The sequence below is a fragment of the Lonchura striata genome, chromosome 5 (genome assembly GCF_050655825.1).
Source record: "Lonchura striata isolate lonStrDom1 chromosome 5, ASM5065582v1, whole genome shotgun sequence".
Taxonomy (NCBI): domain Eukaryota; kingdom Metazoa; phylum Chordata; class Aves; order Passeriformes; family Estrildidae; genus Lonchura; species Lonchura striata.
Genome location: NC_140707.1, coordinates 10,952,391 through 10,977,495, shown reverse-complemented (window position 1 = coordinate 10,977,495; position 25,105 = coordinate 10,952,391). Strand labels below are relative to the sequence as shown.

The 25,105-nt window shown below is 39.7% G+C and overlaps 1 protein-coding gene across 1 annotated transcript in view; it reads right to left on the bottom strand.

Moving 5' to 3' along the window:
• Positions 1-646: 646 nt before the first annotated feature.
• KIAA1549L (KIAA1549 like) overlaps positions 647-25,105 on the bottom strand; it is a 129,649-nt gene continuing 105,190 nt past the window's right edge. Inside the window, exons 17-21 of the mRNA XM_085582356.1 lie at positions 19,751-20,098; positions 12,186-12,283; positions 11,266-11,411; positions 7,361-7,509; positions 647-4,287 (exon numbers count right to left, since the gene is read on the bottom strand). Coding sequence (XP_085438482.1) covers positions 4,006-4,287; positions 7,361-7,509; positions 11,266-11,411; positions 12,186-12,283; positions 19,751-20,098 — 1,023 coding nt within the window. The 3' untranslated portion in view covers positions 647-4,005. The remainder of the gene's footprint in view (positions 4,288-7,360; positions 7,510-11,265; positions 11,412-12,185; positions 12,284-19,750; positions 20,099-25,105) is intronic.

Sequence of the window (25,105 nt, the reverse complement as noted above, 5' to 3'; positions counted from 1 at the left end):
AAAAAAAGTAATTCTGCCACTCTACACAATGTTGCATTTTCCACCTGCCTCTCATTTTTATCTTACACTTCTTACATGTCTCATCTTTCAAGGAGAGTCTGAAAAAGAAATTATCAGTGTTGAAGATAATATCCTCATTTCTATATATAGGGTTTGCATACACCTCTATCAAGTTCTACCCATAGTATTATGACATACAAATATTACTCATATTTCCAGACTGAGTGCTGGAGTGTCTCTCCAATAATATATGTCAAGAAATGACTGCCAACAAGTTCCCTTTTATCCTTTTAAAGTTACTGTTCTACTGATACTAAAAAATGTCACACATGGTTTTCCAAGTGAAAGTGGTCAGAACAAACATACCAAGAAGGAATTTTTTGTTGTTTCATTTGCAAATGTTCCTACTGATGATTTACAAATCTGAAGACAGGTAGTGGTCAGAACATCAACATTTTGCGTACACAGTAAACAGTACTTTCACCTAAACATTTAACATATCTTTAAAGAAAAATGGGGCATTGAGTAGAAAAAGCAAAATTACTACTTTTTTCTCTGTAAAAAATGGCATGGCTATATCTTGACCAGGTTATATAACTTTAAACACAAATACTTTCTTCTTTGAAATCAGTATTGAAAAACCATATTGTATTTGTAGCCATACAAAATGTTTATTATATTACAAATTATTTGTACACTATATTTTCACTTTATCATTGCTTTGTGCTCAGACAGTATAAATATCACAGCATGATTTTTCTTTCCCAGGAATGTCCTAACTGTCTTGATATAATCTTACTTTATACTTAAAAAAAAATTACAGGAACATATTACAAACAGGATAAAAAGGCATAATGAATGAAGAATGCAAGATGGTTTTCTGAATAAAGTGCACCACAATGGTTTCAGAGTGATGGTTCAGGAAATATTAAATAGACTGCACATCATCCATAATAATACCAAACAAAATTAATTTTTAATCTTTAACAGGTCTTTGTCAGAAGTATGAAGAGTACTTTGTTTAACTCTACTGAAATGTTTTTTCTTTCTAGAAGGCTATTTAACTGCCTTTGTTTGGGGGTTTGCCATTTTCTACCCTGGACATCTCTATATTTTCCAAAATTTTTAGTTTCTAGTATGGCAAGACACAAGATTCATTGTGTAAGATATCTGAGACTTTACCCTCACACATTTTTAATAGAACTATTAAATTGCCACCATTTAAGAATGGGAACAGACTTACAAAGAGCTAAGTATCCAAAAGATGTTGTTTTAATTTGGAATGCCCTGCTTCCTGTGACTTTTTTGGGAATATATTGTTACATTACCCTTCCCACCTCTATGGCTTCAGTGTGCCCATCCATGGGATTGTGGCTGCTTGCATAATTCCAGCCTCAGAATAACCATGCAAAACTGGAGTCTAAGCTAGAGAAATTTATTACACAGCACATTTCACCCCCATTGCTTAGAAGGGCCCATTTACTGGCAAAATTTCACTGGGCTACATAGAAGAATCATTCAAAAACTGCGATAGTAAAGCTGATGCAGAATGTGGCTGACATGACCTGGTGTAGGTTTTACTTCCCAGGTTAGCTCAAGCCAGCTGAGAACCAGCTCAGGCTAAATGAAAGTCAGCTGCTCTTCCATTATATCTGTACTTATGTAACAGGGATCCAAATGACAGAAAAATAAACAGAATTCTCTTCAAGGGGTCTACTGAAATTTGCTTTTATAGACAAAGCCCAATAGAGTCTTGCTCTCAGTGAGTGCAATTCCCACTGAAGCCAACCAGAACCTTTCTGTGGCACACTGAGTTTGACCCACTATTTTTCAGCTGTTATTCTAAAGTGTGATGCTCTTAGCCAGCTATTAATTTGACCCAATTTGGCTATGTTGTATTACAGTGATAATATCAGTATTACCTGGCTGACAGGTAACTGAGACAGCAGTCAGCCTTTGCTAGACTTGTATTTATAAGAAAAATTGAGTTTCTTTGGTTGTTTAGTATCCAAGTCACCCAATTGTATATTTGTGTACTCCAGACATAGCACGTTTATATTGATCAGTAAAATTATCAGGGGTTTATTCTTTCTTTCTTTTTTTTTTTTCCACTTAGTTTATGGAAATTTTCTGACTATAGCAGACTAGTCACTTATATAAATATACAGCACATATATACATAGAAATTACAAAAATACATTTTATTTATATCTGATTTGAAATAATAAAAATGAAATTTCACATTTATTGAAAGATTAACTAGCATTCCAAACACTTCTGCAATATTCAAGGTATTGGAGCAGAGGATGTCTGTATATTCTGGGATAATTACGCATCACAGTCTCAGTGTTTATAATATGATTATTAGGGGGGAAAATAGCTCTGCCTTAAAAGTTTGTGCTTCATCAATTTCTTCTTCTATCCCCTATTCTAGTCTCTCTCCTTCTCTCAGTTTACCGATGGCCAAAAAGCTAAACCAAGTTCCCTTTCTCACACCAGCTAAGACCAAAGAAACTCAGGGAAATGAAATGATCAGACAAAATAGGAATTGAGGATAACTAAATAACCCACCGAAATGGAGGACATTGCCTTAACTCCAGTTGACATCAAACACGCCCAACACAACAAATTCTGCGACTTCAATTCCTGAAGCTAATTGCTGAAGGAACTGAAAACAACTGTTCATGACCTTCAACTAGTTTGTACAACTGCAAAATATTAACTACTGTCTCGTCCCAAGAGGTTTGATTTTCTTTTGGGATTGGACTCCTACCACAACGCACTGTAACAATCAGTGACCTTTATCTTGCACAATGTAAAGTCAGCATAATTTCCAGCAATGCTCTCTTTTTCACAGAACATTCATATTTTTTGTTAATCCATGTAGCTGTTAACTTATTTACATGTTAATATAGTAATTAGGTCCTCTACATTCAGAACTTCCTGGGTGTGCATTCACCGTGCCAGGGCAATCAAAATCAACTGCAGCTTCAGGTAGCACTTTCTGGCATCACTTTAGTAGATAGCATTGTTAAAGAAAGAGATAAAAAAAGCACTGTGTTGAACAATGGTTTCCTTGTCCAAGCAGGTGTATTCATTTTTCCAGGTTGGAAGGATTTAAAGGTCTCAGGTTTACCAGCTTCACATGCATTCAGAGTGAAAAGCCCGATTATAGAGAAAACAAGAATAACCTTTTTTCATTTCTCTGGGAAGCGTTTAGCACCAATATCCTTTTCTGGCTCTTCATGCATTGTATTCTCTCACACTGAAAATAAAATCTCCTCCATAACTCATCAGTGGCACTGAGGGACAAGGTAGCCACCAATTATGGAAATGTCATTCACCTTCTTCACAGTCCTCTCTTCTTTCACTTCTTTGCACTGTTAATAGGATGAAGAGACTCAGAGCTATTTACAGGCCTTTTATTTGTATTACTTAATCATGTTGAATCTTTTGGCTTGAATACAGTCTCTGGGATGAAAAGGCTGAAATGACTCTGCATTGCTGAAATCAGCACCACTTGTACAATGTCCTACAGCAAACAATTACCACGGCCACTGCCATGCCAGCCGTGGCCTCCAGCAAACCCTGTTCTGTGGGCTTTTTCTTCTTGAATCAAAGTTTTGGCATGCAGAAGTTATTTTCAGCAGCTCTGCCTCTGGGCCTGCAAATGAAACTTCTTGTGGCACGGACATGTTCAGCAGCATCTTTAGTGACGATGGGTCATAATACGAGAACGAAGTGACAAACAATTGCATATGGTTGATCTCATCAGTATGAAACAGTTTCTGGCAGCTTTTCCTTAGCTGGAAAGCGGAATTTCGTGTCTTCAGAGTCCCGTTGCTCTGCTTTGCATAACTTCATTTCATAGTGTTGACTTTTCAGACAGATTAAAATGCCGTCGCTTTGGCACAACTCACAGGAAGTTTGTAGCCGAAAATTAAAGGAGTTGCTTTCTTGGCTACCCCAGGTCGCAAGACACAAACACCGTGCACAGAAGATATATTAGACCTGGAACTCGAACATATCTGTTTGCTTCTTGGCCAGCTTGGCCACTTCTTCTCTTATTGCCTTGACGAGGGCGGCCGTGGAGATGTTGGTGAGCGGCGCGTCGGAGGGGTCGTTGTCGGCCAGGCTCTGCTGGGAGGCGGCGGCGGAGGCCAGCGGAGCCTGCTCCAGGCTGGGGTGCAGGCTGCCCTGCTGGCTGTACTGCCTGGGCAGCCGGGAGGGCGAGTTGTGCTGGTAGCGGGGCCTCGGGTAAGCCTCGATGTAGCCAGGAAGGGGGACCTGCGGGGAATGGGAATTGCACGGGATTACGCGACGGTCGATCCGCGGTGCCGCCCACCAGGGACCGCAGACCTCCCCGGGGCACTGTCAGGTGTGACAGAGAGCACCAAAGGAAGGGAATGCAAACCTCAGAATTCCCAGCTTCTGCCTACAAACACCTGTCCTGGCACGTGCCATTTATGCACGTCCCAGCTGTGGTAGCAAAAAACATCTGCTTGTCCTCATTTATCATCACCTCCAAAAGTCCGAAGGGAAAAGGTTTTTCTGGAAGTGTGCTCTCTGCTTAGCAAACACTTCAGTTTTAAACAATCAGCATGATTTTAGTACCCCAAAAAGCCTAAAAGAGAAAAGCAGTTTTCTGATTTCTATCTAATCCAATCCAGCCAAGTGTCTGGCCTCACTGGTCCTCACAGAAACTCACTAGATCCAAACAACAGGAATAAGCTCAGGTGCGCCAGCTTGGAAACTCAAAGGGATGTTTGACTGCTCAGAAGTGTCAAGATTTCTGGCCATGTCTAACAGAATTACATGAGGGATTCATAATTTTTGTAACTCCACAGATTTCAGTCCCATGTTAGCTAAAACTAAAACAATAATGTAGGCCCTTTAGTCAGAGTGAAAGATTAAATTTCTTTCACAAATCCATGAACCACAATACCAGTCTTTTTGGAACTCAGAAGATTTTAATGCATCAAATAAAAAATAGTATTTATGATTTCCCAAAGTCTATAAAAACAGGAATCTGCAGGCCTTAATTTAGAAGAAGGCTTCATGCCTGAAGCCTGACCATTAGGATTTATACGTCCTCTATACAGCCTTGGGTATCCATCAAATGCTGAAGAGTATGTCAAACATTCACTCTGGTGTGACAAGACAAATGTAGGAAGAAGGTATGATATGAAAGTGATCATTAGATGTAAGCACCTCTGTTTAGCTTACAGCAGGCTCTTCCAAAGGTGAATTTACTGGAACAACATGTGATCACGCCACTAGAGGCCACCAAGTTACTATTTTCACTAAGCAGCATCCAGCAGTTGGGGAAAAAAGTGTTTTGTGGATACAGCTGCCTCGTCCCACAAAAATTAGTGTTTCAATACTTACCATTTGTGTCAGAGAATAATATATCACAGTAATTTTGTTTATAAAAGAGGTCATATCTCCTGTTTCCTCTACTCCCTTGCTTACAGTCTAGCCTAGCAGAAATTTGTGAAAAATAAAGAATCTTATAGATATTAAGTCTCTGTTCTCAATAACTGTAAGAAAATCTTGGAAATGTGATCAAGCAATAATCCAGAGGCTCAGAAACCAGGACACATGCAGAAATTCAAGCCCTGAGTATTACATCAGATCTTTATATTATTTACTTTTATTCAGGCTTTCTGACTGTGCTATATTCCTAATGCTATTACTAGCTCCCTAGTAATGATTTTCAAATAATGACAATTTCTTGACAGATTTGCAAATTCGTTGTAGAAACTGCAGTAGTTTCTATATTTTCACATCTTCTGCAAAGCCACTGGAGGATTGAAAATCTAAGTAGCAAGGAATTGTTAAAGCTCTGCCATGGGTAAGTGAAAAGGGACATTTGTTTCCTTTGAATTCTAAATTGCCATGGTTATTTTTCAGACAGATTCTTATATCCCTGTCCATTCCTCTTTCCCTGAAGACAAGGAAAACCACAACAGGGTTATACTTTTCTCCTTCCAGAGGAAGGAGCTGGAGGCTGGACACTTGGTTTGCAGTTTTTGACCCATTTGTTCCAGTCTCCACTTTTGACGAGTGATACCTGACTCTTTTTCCACAGGACTGCAATCAAGAGTAGGGATACAAAAGGGAGAATGAATGGGAGACAAGTAAAATTTCCTTATTTGTTTCATGGCTTTTTTTCCTTCTTAGAGAAAAAGTTTAAAATAATTTCTAAGATAAAATGGGCTTCCTGGATTTAAGATGTCAGAAGGGCCAAATAAATAAATAAAAACAAACACCAAAACAACAAGGGAAAATAAAGCTTTTCATGCTTTAAAAGGCAGCTCTGAGAAGGAAATTCATACCAGGGCATCACAAGCCTCCCAGGTCAGGAGCACATCAGCAGGTGTGCTCAGCTTACAAATGAACAGCTTTTTTTTCCTGATAGTTCAGCCTTCAAATCAGACTTGCAGCTCAAAGTCATATTGAATTCTTTTCCTCACAGGCCTCGGGAGCAGTAATAAAGAGTGAACAACAAAAAAAGCTGCCCCCAGGAACATTTATATGACTCTGTTGTCTCCTGCTCAGCTGCTCAAAGCCAACTTAGATTTCAACTGCAATTCATTAAAATGTTCTGTTGATGATTTGCACAAGGAAATTGAATCTGTCTCCCAGGTTTTTTAGCCAGAGTGGTTCTGCATAAATACCAGATGTGAGCTCAAGCAGAAGAATTTATCTTTTTTTCCCTTGTATAAAAAAAAAACCCTACATTTGAGAAATTGTTTCAAACATGATAAACTACTGCAATTCATTTTAGGATGTTTCAACTTCAATTCTTTGAAATGTAGGTTTACTTTGGGCTAAAAATTACATCTGTTCCAGTCTGGGATTGTGCAATTAATTATTTAATTTATGATCTGTCACTGCAGCCTTCGGGAGGATTTGAAACAGTGCACAGCAGGGCTGCAACAGCGCTGGGAGGTAAGATTTGGGAGCCAGGTTGTCTTGAGAGAAGCCTGAAGATGCTTCCCCAACTTTCAAACAGCTCCAAGGCTGCCTTGAGAGGCAGCATCACCTTCTCCTGACATGTGTCTATCTAAAAATTTAACCTTTCTCAGGAAAGAAAAATTATATCTAACACACCAAATTTAAGCATGTGCCAGGCTAGTGAATGATTCCACCCTCTAAAGCTCACAGTTTATGGTTTGAACACCTGAAGTATCTATGTCTAAGCCATCTCTTACAGCTTTTCACTGCTAGAGGTTATTCCCACTCAAGGAAAAAACTATCCTTTTTGGCTTCTTTGCAGACCAGTGAAGAATTGCTGAAAACCCCTCCTGTGCAAACCACAGAAAACACGGGTGGTTAGAAAAGCAAGGATGCTTACAGAGTCTGCCCACTGCCCTGGCAACTCATTCTCTCCAGCATAGGGCATCCAGGCTTGGTTCCTGTAGGCAGTGGAAGGAGTTGGGATGAAATAGCCCGTGAAGCCAGGGCGGTTTGCTGGAATGGCGAACACTGCTGGTACTGTGTTTCCTGTCAAATAAAAAAAGAGTAGGCACTGTAAATAGCTGAGATTTTCAGTTGTAAATCAGAAGACAGTGCTTATGAAATATAGACTTCATGTTTGTTTGTTGAGGTTTTTTGTTTGGAGTTTTGGGTGGGGTATTTTTGTCCCACCTCTGACTAGAGCAACTTCATAATGCTGGGAAATACTGGAGAAGGCAAGACTTGAAGTTGTCCTCATAACCACATACAGCCTTCAGGTAAAGAGTCCCTAGGACTTGATCCTTGTAACAAATGATCTTCGTCCAAACTTTGATTCATTAGAGAAAAGGCTTTTTTCCCCTTAAGTTTGCTTTCTTGTATTCAATTTTCAGCTGTTGTTACCATGGGTTTCAGTGTAATGCACCTCTATTTGCACTGTTTACCTAGTATTTTTTAATATCTACATTATCTATATTACATTATTATATTATCTCAATATTATTTGTAGGTAAAAAAAACTACAAAAATTAGTGACTGATATGTTTAACAGGCTGTACTCTCAAAAATTCCATCATAAAACTTCAATGCTTCTGTAAAACATAGCAAGGTTCTACCCAAGAACGTTCTATGACTGCCATAAACTACGCAGCTAAAACTCACATTAATATTTGTTGATTCCAAATTTGCTTATCTCCTCTTGAAGAAGATGCATGCATAGGAATATCCAGGAAGCCTCCTGGATTAAAATCCCACTATCACATTACAGTTTGTGTGGAAGGAGCCAAAGTTTCAGCCAAATCTCTGGGTATGGTCACATCTGCTTCTAGGGAAGGTTTATTCCTGTGTCCCACAGAGATGCAGAGAACAATTTGGTACAGAGATTATCCACAGGCTGTAACTGGGCTGTCTGGAAGACCTGCATCCTAATGTGCATATTTCCCTTGAAATATTCCCTTTGCTATCATAACTCCATGTATTTGCCTAGTTAAAAATAGACTACAAACCACTTTCTTGCCCAGTTAAGTCTTGCTTCCTCTTGTGTCTATTTACATGCAAAGACAGACTCCAGCAGTGAATCACCAACATCACACTGAGGGTATGAAATCCTCATCCCTAAATCCTCAATGGGACAGCTGCATATCATCTTCATCAGTTACTAGGTTTTCAGTTTATTCAGTTGTACTACATGGACATGTATTTTACTTTTCAGATTCACAGAATATAGCAAAAATAACATCATTTACATGAAAGCAGTAAACCCTTTAAAAACACAGCAAAGTATAACTCCAACATTTTCACTGAGGAATGGAAGCACAGTAACATTATACTGCTGGGCAGATTCTCTGTACTAGAATTAATGCAGAGAAAATAAAATTTCTCCCCCTTCCAACTGCACATCATTTGAATATTGCTACTAATTGCTCTCAGTAGCTATGATACCACTATGCTGACAAAATCACAAAGACATGGGAAGGCCCATGAAATTCATATGGAGTATAATTGAATTAGCATCAATTACTGGCTGCCTCAAATATCCATCCCCTAGAATCTCATTTACAGCCCTGGCACATTTTTTGCTCCTGAACAATCTGCAGGAGGGTTATGTTGCCTACTCTGACAGATGCTGGGACATTGCATGGGCAGGTGCACAGAGATAGAAAGACCCCACCAGTGACATCCATCCCCAAAGCAGTCTCCATAAACCCAGATATTTACAGTTTCTCAATGACTTCCCACAGAGTTCCAGGCCAGAATTGCTATGGATACAGTAAGGGCATGAGAAGAGGAGTAAAATATGGTTTGTAGCACATTTTTCTCCAGAGCAGAAACACACGACCTCTATCCCAATTCCTCCAGCCCCATGGTTTGGAAGAGGGTGGGCTAAGAGAAGAGGTGTGGTCAACCATTTGCCCTTCCAGGTCATAAAGAGCACAAGGGTTGCTTTTTAAAATGAGTTAGCAAGGCTGAAAATGAGCATTCTTTACACATGTACAGAGAAGTGCTGCTCCTGTACATGACACATGGCTTCTACACCAGAACATTCTTTTAATTTAACCACAGCAAAAGGAGTTACAGCTCAAAATGAATATTCAATTGGTTGATGTCATACCTCATCCTAAATTATTATTACAAAGTCCTTATCTTAGAGCTGATGTTGGGCTGCTTGAGAGTGACATTAGGCATTAACATCCCAAATCAGCACCTGCAGCAATGATTCTTCATGTATTGAGGCTATAAAAACTTATTTTCATGTCAGAATGTTCAAACCCTTGTATTACAATTGCACATTTCTCACAATTGTCCTTGTCTTTGCTGGCTTGTATTACAGCCTTTTGTAGCACCTGACATATATGAAAGTTTCCTTCAGTTACTCCCAGAATTATTCTGGCAAACTCCACAACATACAGGAAGGTCATTTTGTCTCTTCTGAACTGCATCCACCCTTCAGCAACACACAGCAATAAGATCTCCCCATCACTGGATCAAATCAAAAGGTGTATCCCTGAGATCCCACCACTGCACACATAAAGAAGGGGTTTAGGTAGTGTGGCATATTTCACAGCTTGAAATGTTTTGAAATGGGAGGGTGAGCATCTGCTCCTTTCAGGTACTGCACCATTTGCAGAAGGCATGACAGTAAGTGAGAGCAGAATGGATCCTTCAAGCTACTGTATTAAATTAATTGACAGCTCATTTGCTTATGATTTTCAGTCAGTGATGTCAAAGACAGTGCAGATAACTCTCTATTACTTCTGAGGAAGCTAAGAAATAATTTTTTTCTGGCAAATTAACAGAGCAATATCTAACAAACTACTAATTTCAAAGCTTTGAACTAATAGAAAATTCTTTTGAGTATTGTAAGCTCTTTTCCATAACTCTTCAAGAAAATACATTTTGCTAATAAGAAAACATATGAAATATTTTTTTCCAGCTAAATTTTATCCAGACACCACAAAAAACAGTCTATCAGCTTCATCTCATGATTAAATCAATAATTTATAAATATAACTCTTATCAAAGGACCAGGAACTTACTAGGCCTTTATAACTAGGACTTATAGACCCAAAACAAGTTCTCCAGAAACTATATTCTCCAGAACAGGAGGGGTGGAGAGCTAACAGATTACCTTTAACTGTGCAATAGCACCACTGCCTTGTGTTTTGAAGGGAAGGGGCCATGTACCTTCAATTTGCCTTCCTCAGTAGCCCACTGTTGTGACAAGAGTAGGAGTTAAACTTCTCAAGTGGAAACAGGGATCAAGCACTTGGATCAATATTCTTGGCTGAAAAAATATTGGACTATTTCTCCCCTCATTTCTCCCCCATTGCCTGTCTCTCCCACTTTGCTTGGTTAGTACAAAGTGCAACACAAACAAGTCACACAGCACTCCCAATACTGCAACTGATTTTGCCACCAACACCCTCTATACCCTCCCTAAAAGTTCTACTGCCTTTTGCTGTACAGAGGAACAGTTTTATTGGGTTTTAACAATTCAGAGTCCTGATTAGTGTGCCAGAAGAATGCCATATTTGGTCAGAGAACATCTGGGACATTACTGCTGGATCCTACCTTCAGAAAAGGCCATTTCCTGGTGCTGCTGCAGGATGAGTATTTTGGGATGCAGCTGATGCTGCACTTACAAAGGGACAGGCCATCCTCTGGAGGGCTCCTTCAGCTGCCCCACCTAATACAGTCTTTCCCCAAATAATCATGCTTTTTTGCTATATCCCATACTTTCATTTGTATCCAAAATCACTTATAAGGCTCTCAAAGCTCCAAGTTAAATCTGCACTATTTTGTCACCTGAGTGAAAAGCTGACTGATCGAGTGGGCCAACAGACATGGGAGCTCTGGAACCCGCTGCAAAAGGTGTCTGGTCATGATGCTGGGCCTGGTCTGCTCCACTGGACTCAGGTATTCTCACTTTGCTGCCAATATCTGATGTAGACCTGTGTGTTAAGAAAGAAAAAAAATACAAATTTTTGTCATTCTGACCTACAGATGGGATTTGTAGCCACATACACACCTATCAGCTACAGCAGGACCAGCCAGCGAGGAGCAACCTGTCCAACTTCGCTCTGGCAGGACAGAAGTTTGGAGAAAACTGCACGACAGGAATTTGGAGAAGTCTGGAGAAGTTTGAAAACAACCCTTTTAGCCTGGTTGCTGTTTCTACCAAAATATGTTATTACCATCCTGTAGGGCCTTTGCTTGCTGCTTTGAACAAATGCCTGTGAAATACAACACTAAAACCAGAGCTTCACCATCATTCACCAGAGCTTCACCATCATTCACCAGAGCTTCACCATCATTCACCAACACACTCTGCAGTGTACATGGTATCATACAACAGGAGACCACTGTGGTAAATAACATTACTGCACTGGGGAAGTGCCAAGGACTTTGGAAACGTTGCAAATCCAGGAAAGCAGGAGAATGATAGTGTGAATTATCTGTCTCAGCACACCATTGTGAGAGCTGAGGCAAAGAATGCTTTAAAAGAAACTAGAGCCTGTGGTTCCTGATTTTATTGACACAGACTGGCTAACAGAAAATTCATTTTAATTTCGTTTTGTGTTAAAATTAAATAAAACCAATATGTTTCTAATTTCATGAATGCATATTTTATGTGCCTTATAAGTGCCCCTTCACGTTTTGCCCTGGTTCTTATTATGACAGTGGGTTTTAAAGACCATGCCTAAAGTAAAATAACACATAAATACCTCCTGAGAGAGGCAACAGCCACAGGACCCGTTCTGGGAGGGACAGGAGGGGGAGGAGAACCCATTACCATCTCAGGAAGCTGAGAAAATCTATAAGCCTGCAACAGAGAAAAATAAATATTTTCTGAAACACCAGTAGATCTCAATCAAATTGAAAAACAAACCAAAATCAGAAATTAAATGCTTGCTCTTTGTGCCAGTCAACTGGAAGCTAACTTTTTGTGAACAATAATTGGAATTTACAGTCCTTTGCTGACTTTTGAATGTGGAAGAAAACCTGAAAATTAGCTCAGAGACAAGATGAAGTCTAATTAAAATAAAACATATTAAACATTGTGACATTTGCAACCTGCTGGCAAAGCAGATCTGTTGTGATTATGTGGGACTCAACAAATGCTTTGGATTATGGGGAAAAGACCTGAGTATTTTCACTTTTTCCATGAAAAAAAAGTATTTCAAAGATTCAGAAAGAACCCTCAGAGCAGTGTGTACTGCAGTGAAGCTGCCTGTGAGCAATCAAGTATTTCAACCTCTTCCTTTCAGTCTTCAAGAGATGAAAAGAAAATTTTCCACAAAAAGCCCCAAGTTCTGTAACTTTCCAAAACAGCAGCAAGGGCTCCAAACAGTTCTGGAAAGGCAGACTGATCCAGAGGAACGCCAGGCCCAACCCACAAAATCACAAAATCAAGCAGCTTGCCTGCAGTAATTCTGAATTTCATCTCCAATACATGTGAAGGAGGAGTAATTACGTGCATGAAACCCACAGTACCCAAGAAATAACATGAAGGACAAAATTTTCCTCCTAAATTGTTTGCACTACTACAGATTAGAGGATTTTTCCAAATACACTTAGAGGAATGATATCTCACTAGACGCTGCACTGCATCATGGGTGAGGGTTTTGTTTTCCTATTGGTTTTTGTTTTATGATTTAGTTGTGATTTTTTTTCTCAGTTGTGGTTGGCATGACAATGCTTCAGAACAATGCACGGGAATAAAGATAAAATCAGAGGAATAACAAATAACAAATTTTGGAAAGGCTAACCACTATCAAGACACTGGCATTTTGACAAAAAAAAATGGAGTTCAATGGTGGGACTTTGGCCCCCTAAAAAAGAAGTATCTGGTTTACCCAGAGAAGCTCCTCCATAAACAGCAGTGAAAGTTAAAAGCACATTAAAAGTGGAATGAGTCACACTCTATCTCCTGCCCAGAGCAAGAGCCCACAGGATTTACATGATTATTTCAGACTTACCACCTACATTTAGATTCGAATTTGGCAATATAAATCCCACACTATATATCAGAAAACACTGTCTTTCTGTAATCATCTTGTAAAATTACACATTTAGACCACATTCCAAATGCCTTCATTCTCAAATACCTGCAAAACTAGGTCAACAAAAAAGTAACTTATCAAACTGATTTTTTATGTGTCTCCTAGGGAAAAGCAGTATATACCCAGCATCTTTCTCTGTCCTTTCACTGCTACTCCTTTAAAGCAGGTTAGAAACCCTCAAAGGCATGTCTCCGAAAAGAATTTTTTCTTGCATGACACCTACAAATTCTCCTAATATTTACTTTCACCATGCCACCATGATATTTAAAGCATTTCTGCATTTAAGTGGGGAAACAAAAAAGTCTAAAAAGACACTGCTTCATTTCTTAGCCAAGGGTAGGAACTAGTGATTTTTAATGAAAGAACTGTGTGGAAAAAACAAATGTTATTCTCATCAGAGAAAACCTCAGTTATATTTCTCCTGATAGTGCTGGATGTGGAATGGTCTGCAGTGCCTCTTCTGCATCTCAAACTCTGGCAGTGCCCTCACAGGCTGACTGAACTCTCCCTTCTGGCTCCACGAGCCTTTCATCCCACATCTTGCTCTCAGCATGCATTTGTGCCAAGCATGAAATCCTTTTTATTCCCCCTATTTTAAAGGAACAGCACATGAGGTAATGTTCCAGGGTGGAAAGTGACTCCAGACACTGTTTAGCAGGGTAGGCAGAGACTCAGAGGTAGCTTTGGGTTTCCTCTCGCGTGTTGTGCTTTGGAATATGCACATCAAAGGAGGTATTAGGTATTTCAAGGGATCACAGTTTACAAATATGCTGCAACTTGCACTGGAAATTTTGGGGAAAAAAGTAAAATAGAAAACCTAAGCCTTTATTTTGCTGCTTACACGGGAGATGAACAATTTTGAGTGAGTGGCAATATTTTGCTAATGGCTGGGCAGAGAGAATCTTGTTAAAGTGAAAAATCCTGTAAAAAGATCTGCTCCACCACGCTGAGGAAATGTTTGTCCAGAGGGGACAGGAGTCACCCTCGTTGTCCTGAGCTGCCACATACACCAACATGGTTGTGGGAGGGAATTTCAGTGAAATTTCCAGAGATTCTCTAATGGTTTGGGGCATTAGTGTTTTCCTGCAGGAAACATATGAATGGGAAAAAAGAGTTCAGAAGCAAAATGAAATCAAATTTTTACCACAGATGCCTATTAAAGATTTTTATGAGCCTTTAGGCTCTTGGCCAACCAGCATGATTGTAGAATTAAAGTCACTTCACCACTGTGAAACGAGTCAGAGAGGAAAACAACAAACAAAAACCACAACCCAGCTGATTTCACAGATTTGCCTAATTTTACTCTTTAAAATATATTTATCTTTTTTAAATGACCTCTTGGATTTTAGCAAAAAAAAAAAAAAAAAAAAAAAAACCAACCAGACAAAAACAAACAAATGAATGAAAAGCCCAAAGAGAACAAAAGACAAAAATCTTAAGAAGGAAAACATCCTGCATGGGTTCCAAAATCTATTTTTTGAAAAAGGACAATGTGTGTAATAAAAAGGCTATAACAATCAGGCAGAAGTAATCCCACTTAAGATCCAGGACAGACTGCAGAGGTAGCAGAATGCAGATCCCATGCCACCCTTTCAGTAAGAATGCCAATGAAGGAGTCTTCTGTGGCTAGAACACTGACAATTGAAAAAGCAAATAGAAAAAAATTAATTTTAAAAAGTAGGAATTGCATTTTAACAGCCATTGGGCCAAGGACCATAAATTCTCTGGAGGATAAAGTCCAGCCAACCAGGAGAAACCTGCACCATTGTCTGCCACAACCCACGACAGCCCAAGGTACCACCTGTCAGGATACAGGAAAGAAAAATCCTAGAATGGTTTGGAAGAGACCTTAAAGGTTATCTAGGCCCCAGCCCCTTCCAACAGGCAGGAACTCCTTCCACTAGACCAGGTTGTTCAAAGCCCCATCAAGCCTGGCCTTGAATACTTCCATGATGAGCCATACACAGCTTTTTGGGGAGCCTACTCCAGTACCTCACCACCCTCACAGTACAGAATGCCTTGCCCATACCTAATCTAACCCTGTCCTCTGTCAGCTCAAAGTCATTCCCACTTGTCCTATCACTCCATAGCCTTGTAAAAAGCCCCTCTCTAGCTCTCTTGTAGCTCCTTTAGGTGCTGGAAGGTGCTCTAAGGCCTCCCTGGAGTTGTCTCTTCTCCAGGCTGAACAATCCCAAGTCTCTCAGCCTGTGTTCATAGGCCAAAGAAGAAACCTTGCAATTAGTTTTAAGACTACATTTCCCTAGTTCAAATATTTAAATATTTTTACTGCCTTCCACTTACAGATTGGTCCTGGGTGGAAGTATTCTATGTTGCCTTCTAATTATAGAAATATCCATCTTCTTACATCTCATAGGAATTACAAGACCAGCATCCTTGTTAACTCATTGAATGATTTATCTTGTTTATTCATCCAGGAATAATGCAAATTCATTGATTTGGCTTTGCCTTTATAGCTGTCCTGTTTCATACTAAGCAGCTGTTATTGAAAGTAGCTGAATTTTGAATGAATTATTAAACACCTGAATCCCCTGCTAAATGAAGGGGAGCTCGGAGGCAGGAATACTTTACCAGCCACTCAGGCTGTAAGTGCTGGGCATCAGTGCCTGTTTGTGGTGCTGGGTCTCACCTTGGGACCCAGAGCTCTCTTATTCTGACTCCTCTTTCCAGAGTACTAAAGAGGAGAGATGGGTGCTGGTCCAGCCTTGTGATGGAGAGGGTTTTCTTCTCTGGTCCCAGCTCTCACTTGACTCAGCTGAGCAAATTTCCAAAGCAAACTTCCAAACATGATCAACCAAGACACGGAGCTGGCAGTCCGGCTGGTATCACACATTCAACCCTTTAACTCCATCCTCCAGTCATAGCACATCAGCTGGGTGCCAAGGACTCAGCCAAGTGTTACTCATCATGTCTTGAAAGCTCCAGAACAACAGGGAGAGTTTGCATTTCACTGGCTTTCCTTTGCCAGGAGAAGGCATGAGCTCCATGTGGAGGAATCCTCTTTTCACAGGTCCCCCAAGGGGCAGGTTGGTAAACAGGCATTCCCTCACCAGAGCTACAGATAATTTCAGTATTAATGGCAGCATGTATAGAAAACCCCAACCAAACAAATAAAAAACACAGAGAAGATATCAAAAGGGAGAAGAAAATGGAAAAGGAAAAAAAAAGTGGGCACACTCTGGAGAGATACACAAATGTTTAATGGTGGGAATAGCCACAAAGTTGACTACAAAAAATTAAAGATCCACGATTTGGAGGACACCTGAAGCAACACAGAATTAAAGAGTGGCTCTGGACCCCTCTGCACTTGTTGCATCTAAGATGACAAAATGCCCTTGAATTTTCAAAGATGAAATTTTCATTTTCAAAATGCACAGTACTTTGAATTGTAACAGCATTGTTGATGTTGACTTCTAATTGCCACTAAGAATTGAATTTTAAGAAAGGGAAAATATTACTAATTCTTGGTTTACAGAGGTAACAAACATGCCAGTGCACAGGTACCTCTCATCTCCAAAGCTGGGGATATTTTCAATTCCAACCCTCTATTCCCATGAGAACAAACCAGAAAATGGGGTGGTTGAAGCACAGTGCATATTTGTGAAACTTATATGCGGAAAACTATAAATTACCAGCCCTTATGCAAAGCCCAGCAGTCTGTGCCTATCTTCATCTGTGGCAATCAACTATCTCCAGGGAATTTAACTCTGTCTTCAGATTGCCAGAAAGATAAGCAAAAGGTCCCTAACAGGCAGATGATTTAGGAGAGTAATAAGTCTTAGAAAGACAACAGTGAATCATTCACCATGAGAAGAATGGCTATTATATTTTTTTCAAAAACCTCTCACCATATAATATTTTAAATTTCATTTTAGAAAGATTCTTTGAAGTGTTGAGGTCATTTGACTCCCCATTAGCTGTCTCTTAAGTTTTAAATCGAATTCTGACCATAAAATATGATTATATGCTGTACCAATTTCATCGGACCAATTTCAAAGTGCCAGAAATAACCTTAGCATGATTTAAATAGCACCAACCTGAGTCTTTGCAGGCAGTGCCACTGGCTTTCAGCTATGTTCAGAATAGTTCAAAAGCATCATCCCTTAATGTATTTTTTATTGTATTAGAATGAATTCATGGTAATTGTTGTTTTGAATTAAGGACAATTTTCTGCATTTTCTTCTTATTCTAGCCAGAGTTAGGGACTCCAAAAAAAAAAAAAAAATCTGACCAACAAAAGCTTAAAATGAACAATTTATCACATTGGTATTGTTAGACAGGCTATTGCTTATCTGAAAGCAATCACTCTGGTTTAGATTTGTATCTGACATAAAAGAAAATATATTGTTGAGTTTCATATTACCATGTGTGGGAATTCAGGGGCAGTTCCCCACGTGAGGGAGTGCACAGTGCTAGTGTCTCTGCTGTCTAGACACCTACAAAATTCCATTAACAATTTCCACCCTTGGGTTTAAGTTCCTAATTCACGTATTACTTCTGTGAGGTGAGGACGTGTTAGCTGCTGCTTGAGGCTAGGAATGAAGGATAAAGTCAGTTATAAGGTCAACTAAGAGACCTGTGGAATTAAATCTTCTCTAGATTTCTTCTCTAGAGACCCAAGCCATTAGCTGTAAGTGCAAGACTACCAATAACAGCCCACATTTCATGCTGCTCTTCAGTGGTGAACCTCTCCAGTGATGCAGAAGAGCTGCTGTTCCCTACCCAGATGTCACCACAGTAAATCCATAAAACCACATTGCTTCCTAATATGCATTACCTGAGCAGAAGGAGATGTGCAAACACGTTTTGTGTGAGTTCTACAGTACTTCACTCTAACAAACTAAAAATGGAGTCATATTTCTCTCTCTACAAGGCTTTTTAAGGATAAACAGTCCAATTAAGAAATAATACCTAAATTATTTTTACTTTTAACTTAATAACTAACTACCTGTGGTTCATAATGTGGATGTCTTTACCTAATTACATAATGCTACTTAAATGAAGAAGAAAGTGAAGAAGGACTAGCTTCTGTCTTCAAACTTCTATCTTATTTTAAATATGCTACTATATTCTAAAATTTTAAGCTCTAAGTTTTCTACTATGTGATATTACACACTTCTATTCAAACCACACACTAATAATCTTATTCTATTATTTAATTCTGGAGGCTTTCTCTATGACCTCAGGACAAATGCAGCATTCTCTTAGGGGTCAGTGCCTGTCAGCACAGAAAGCCTAAAATTCTCAGCAGCCAGGGTTCCAACAATTTCGGATCTGTTGAACAGCATGTAGCCTGTTCTTTTAAATCTTAGTACAAATTAGAAAGGACAACCTTGCTAAAACAGATACCGAGTCTTTCATGCTGTATGTGTGTGGCTCACTCATCCTCCCAAATGCAAAGTCTAGGCTGGTGTCTAGGCAAGCACATATGTGTGTATATATATAGATACACATCACCCTACACATACTTATTCTCTGTAAGCATCTGGTTTTAAGCACCTAAATGGGACTACTTTAAAAAAAACCCACATGGCTCAGAACCAAAGCACTGATGGAATCTGTGGTATTTAAATGATCCCGAGATTGTAGAAAGTCTCTGTCTCTCAGCCCCGCTGCCAAAGCAGAAGCCATAATTGGTCTGTGCTGGTTTCCAGGTTGTTTATTCTGTTTATCTCTGTTCTGCTGCCCTGCCCAGCTCTGTCCTGCAGGGCAGCGTGTGGGGCTCTGCCCTCAGTGGGATGTGACAAACATTAAATACCAGAAACTCCCTGGGCTGCATTTACAAGAACGTGCCAATATCTGTCACCTACGTTGGACAGTGTGTCCCCAGCCTGAACCAACAGAAAAATGCCAACACCACAGTGAAACATGGAGGGCATGAAGAAGGAGAAAAAGGACAAGACACACCCAATTTCCTCCATCTTGTCCCCTTTGGACCCCTAATCTAGAATCCTAAAATTTTACTTTTGCACCCGTGCCACACTAATTATTACTTATATCAAACACTCAGAGCTGGTAATTCACCCTGTAAGATTGAAAACTCTTTTCCATGGACAGAGATCACAGCCAGTGTCTCTGGGGGCTCTGTCCAGGGGGGTTCCTGACCCCTGCCAGGGTCCCAGACCTGCCAGGGCAGCCAGAGGGAAGCCCTGGACTCCCACAAAGCACCTTTGTGGCGCTACAGCGCGGCGAGGGGAAGCTGCACTTACGGGCCTTGGCAAGCTGTACTGGTACATCTCTGGCCGGTAGGTGGGCACCCACTGCACGCCCGCCCGCGGCCGGCTCATGGTGCCGGGGGCACTGGTCACCACCTCGGAGTAGGGCAGGTGTGGGGCCGAGCCGTAGGCGTCCTGCCGGGGCTGGCCGCCGTGGCCAGCAGAGGCCAGGCTGAAGGCCTCCTCCAGCAGCATGTGCATCTGCTGCCGCACCTCGTCGATGGACGGCTGCGAGCTCAGCGTCGACGTCTCCGAGTGGCCCTTGGCCTGCCGGGCCCTGCCGTAGTTCCGCGGCTCGTTGACGCGGTCAACGTTTGTTTCTTCTATAATTTCGGGCTCGGTCTGGTGGGGGGGAAGAAAAGTGTGCGTCAAAGGCTTGGCAAGACGGCGCTCGTGCCGCTTCGACATTCGTAAACACAGATGTAACACACACAAATCGGGAATTGTGACAATGGGGATGTGTGGGAAATGGAAAAAGAGAAACTTCCACAGATACCTTCCACAGGAGGGTTTGATGTGCAACCTTGGAAGAAGCCTGCATTGATATAAAAATAAAATACACAGACGTGTCGCTATAGGACACATGAAAGCACGACGCGAGCCACCTGCTATTTGCAAGGTAAAGAAGGAAGTTTATTCTCTGACTCCAACTTTTATACTTTCCCAAAGGTGACATTGGATTGGAGAGTGAATGGGCCACCTCTCCAAAGACATTGGACAAACCACTAGTACATCAAGTTTCTCCACCCCCATAAAAGAATGTAAACAATATGTTGTTTACAGAAATTGTGTGGGAAAGTTCTCCAACAGAATGTAAACTCAGAAGGCTTTAGAAAGTCTTAAGAATCAGGGTGACACAGACGTTAAGCAGAAAAATCATAAACTTCTGTTTCTATAATTGCAAAAATATGCCTTAAGTAAGTCAGATCTGTATTAATAAGATGGTTTATAAGGTAAAGGGTTTCCAATATAGGGGTGTGATTGTATAGAGTAAGCTGAGAGTTTAGATGTTATAACAGATGCATCTGTGTGTACATGTAATAGTAGCCCATTGGATAAAAGTATCTGCATTGCAGTAGAATTAAGTAAAGGTGATAAGATAGAAAAGCAAAATAAACTTCGTGGCAACTGTCCATTGCATCAAAAAGTTATATATTGTCTTGTAACAAAGAACTTTTGACTACACTTGAGCTATGGCTGACAGCTTGCTCTCATAAATCTCACGGCCCTTGAGACTGATGTTTATCTGAGCAATAAATCACTTTTAGTCCAACTGTGGTCCCATCCCTTTAATTAGAGCAGCCATAATAATATAGACACACAACAAATATTGGAAAGAAATCATGCGATGCAGGGGAGTATAATAGTATTTTATATTCCTCACTGTTTGCTGGGAAAAGTAGCAGGGACACTGCAGCAGATTAAGCTGTCAATGACTCACTAAAAAACAATTGGAATTAATGTTTGAATTCTTGTCTTAGTTATGTTATCAATGACAGTGCAGCTGTGCCAGGAAGAGTATGGTTCCCTAAATAGTGCCATCACTGTTAAGGACCCCTTACAAGGGACAGATTATTACAGCTAGAGAGACTGAAATTCCTTTGTTCAGGCTCTCACATTAAGATTTCTGCAGAACTAAAGTTTAGGAGTTTTTCTGAACTTCCACCATGACACCAGAAGTTCAAGCCTGCCCTTTGCAGGCGCAGCTCAGGGTCTTACCCAGCCCCCAAACAGGAGTTACAGGTATTTATGCAAAGTTAACTTGGGAACAGGGAATGAAGCACATTCTCCAACGAGCAGAAGTGCTTGGGCAGTTTGGCTTGAAGGGTTACTCCTAGGCTGATTCCTAGGATCTGTACAGATAAGTACAAACAGAAATCTATTCTTTGGGGTTTTTTTTGGCTATAACTCCATGACAGAAATTAATCATCACATTGCAAGAAGCTGAAAGTGGAATACTCCACTTCATCTGCCATTTGTAAGAAGAATTTTACAGCCCAGAGTTTTAAAAACATATGTTTTAAACCAGCAACTAATCCCTTATAATTCTTTAAATACCTGTAAAATGCATTGACTGTGACGGATAACTGGGATGAACAATAGGATGTGTGCCTCCTTCTATATATAGCATGTGGTTAGAAACTGTGCTAGTGTTTAAAATAGCCATAAATAAAAGAATACAGCAGGATGTTCTTGTTAAAAATTCCAACAGTATCCTGATCATTTCAGTGTTCTGTAGCTCCTAGTGTAGCATATTTTTTCCCCCTGTAATAGTGCTTTTCTACACCTGAATAGATAAGCAACTGCACCCCTAAGCTTTTGCAAGCTATAGGACAATCGTAAAATACATTTATTCCTTTTTGGAGGGAAATATCAAACTGGTGTTCTTCTTCTGTTGTCAGCCTCTCAGAAAAGAGTCACACTGGTAGTGAAAACTGATAATAAATCTAAGTAAAACATTAATTTCCTTTCTCTATTTTAAGTATAGCTATATTTTGTATTGAATGAAAGTATGGCAGTAAAAAAAGAAGAGAAAAATTAAGATAAAAGTTAAACATTTTCACATTAGAATTTAACCATAACTTACATAGTAATGGTAATACAGTATATTATCTAAATTCAAAACCACTACACACTGAAATTCAAGCTTCCCAAGTGGTACACACATCAGACTGGGGGGAAGGGGAATGCAACTGCACCAAATGATCTTAAATGGAAAAACTTTGTAGGAAATCTTCAACTAAAAATTCTTCCATAATTTCATTCTTTCATTTTGATTCCACTGGTGTTTGTGTTGCTACAATAAATAAAAATCAGACACGTTTTAGAAAGCTGACTATAAAATGCAATGGTAGTTTGTGTAAGTGCAGCCAAAGAGCCCCTAAAATCATAATGTCCTGACTGGATGATTAATAACCATGGCTCTTCTATTTGCTCATGCTTACAAAAATGTGAGTGGAAATCCACATAGACCTATTAGTGCCCAATGCTGAAATAAATCAGGTTATCTGCTACAACTTACTGGTGAAGCCATTAGACCCCCACAGAATATTTAAAATATATCACGTGTATACAAGATTAGTATTAGCAGCCAAAGTTAAGGCAGCTTTGATTTATCAATATAAAACCTGACATGAAGATTTTGGAGAAAAGTAATAATCATTTCTTTTCCTCATGTTTTAAAATCTATTTCAATTCATCCTATCACTTTCTGAGTGCTATTTGTTATTTTGTTATCCTATCAACTGAAACACGTAGCTATCATAAATAGAGGCCACCATTACATAACATCATACACAGTTACTGTACAATAGAAGGAATTAGAGGTATATGAAGAAAAAAATAAAACCCTGCAGTGAGAGACAGACTTTCTACACCTCTTGAATAATTCTGCTGCTGCAACTTTATCAGAAAAATTCTTTATGGGAACGTTAATCTATAACCTTTGGGATGCATTGCATTAATTTAGCCATATCAACAAAATTCTGTCCATGAATTCTTTTGCATACTGATTTCTTAGAAGTGTATAATAAGGTAGTTTTCTTCCTTTTAAGGCAAAAGCAGCCTAAATATTTTCTGGCGTGGTATAAATCTCATTAGAGCAGTATAGAGATTCTAGTGTCTTTTGTTATGGCATTTACTTTACACACAGTTGTTCATTAACTTGTTGAAAATAATAAACATGTTAATAAAGTCTCCTGAATCTAGTTCCTAGTTGAAGGTGATGATAGTAAAAGCTGTTGAGATTCTTTAAAATGGAAAGCTAGATATTGTTCAATAATGTTTCATTTATAAAAGAATTAAGGCAAATTATATATAGGCAAATAATATACCGAGAACATCAAGCAGTAGAATGTACACTCCAAAGTAATACTAAAAGCTACATATTCCATATGGACAAATGTAAAATATTATATCTTTATCTTCATGTCTTTACCAGTTTTTAGCTCTGAGAAACAGAACCATGATTCAGAGAAATATCACAAAAATTAATTATAGAGAATGAAGTATTTTTAGAAAAGTATGAATGAAGTATTTTAGAAAACCATTTAGAAATTTGTTATTGAAAGGAAACCTTGTGGTTGTGCACATGAGTGAGGAATTCTTAAGGAGTTTTCTTGAAGAATCTAGGAGATCTTAATCTCTTTTCTTTAAAAATAAAAGCATTATTATTGTTAGGAAGAAAAACCTCAAAACATAACCTGTGTATACTGGTAACAGCTCAAATTGCCCCCACAACGTTCTATGCTGTAAAAAAAGTCTCCTGACATGAAGGCAATATAAACTATTTGATTCATAAATTGAATTCTTTGGCACTGCTTATAAAATGCAGGTTCCACTATTCTTTGGCAGGACTTGCTGCTAAATAACATGCTGGGAGGAAGAGGTTGGCAGCAGTCTGAGAAGGCTGGAAGATTTAACATGACAAATCAGATGTCAAAAATGGGTACTGGGTGTCACTGTGTGAAACAGAAAGGGCACAAGAGTCAACACTGAAAGCAGCCCTTTCTCACCCATTTTCAGAGGTCAGATTTCCAGAGGTGTTTAGCTGGTGAGATCCATGAATTCCATGGATGCAGCCATCAGTGGTATCCTGGGAGATGGAGCCTGTCAGACACAGCTCCAAGGAGCCTCGAGCAGGAGTGGGGGACCAGCCCACGCTGCAGGCTCAGGCTTGGCAGCTAAATTTCAATATCCTGTCCCATTTCCCAGCAGAATTTCTGTGCTTTCAGATGGGAAATGCATTCAGAGCTGGAAGAGGTGCACTGCAGTGAATCTGCAGTGCATTGGGCAGAGGGATTTTATGTAACTTAGTAAAGCACTGTGCCAGGGACAGGTCGCCCAACTGCAGCACCAAAGGAAAGGCAAAAGCAATTTCTTCTGTTGTGTGCACACATCTCAGAGCTTCTAATTACTCTGAGAACCTTTCAGAATCTGCAGAAGCTCATTAATCTACTTCCAAGGTTTTTAACAAATTTTATTTAAAATATGGTTTATATATAGCATACACAATATATTGAAATATATTTTTAAAATCTGCTGCTGTGCCTGCTCCCAGAATGTTTTCAACACTGATTTCCAGGGAAATATCCCTTGTGAAAAACTAGCTTTTATTAGCATAGCATTGGCATCCTAATTGCTCAGAAAGCAGTGTACCAGTCAGCCCACTCACATGGCCCCACATGACTCCTGCAGTCTGATGGGAAGTGTCCAAATGCAGGGAATCATTTCAGAAATCTGACAACTACAACCTCTCCTGAAGAATTTTGTAGAAGGTTTAAACTTTCCTGAACACATTCCCCCAACTTTGGTACTTTCTTCTTTCTTTCTCCTTGCTAAATACACATT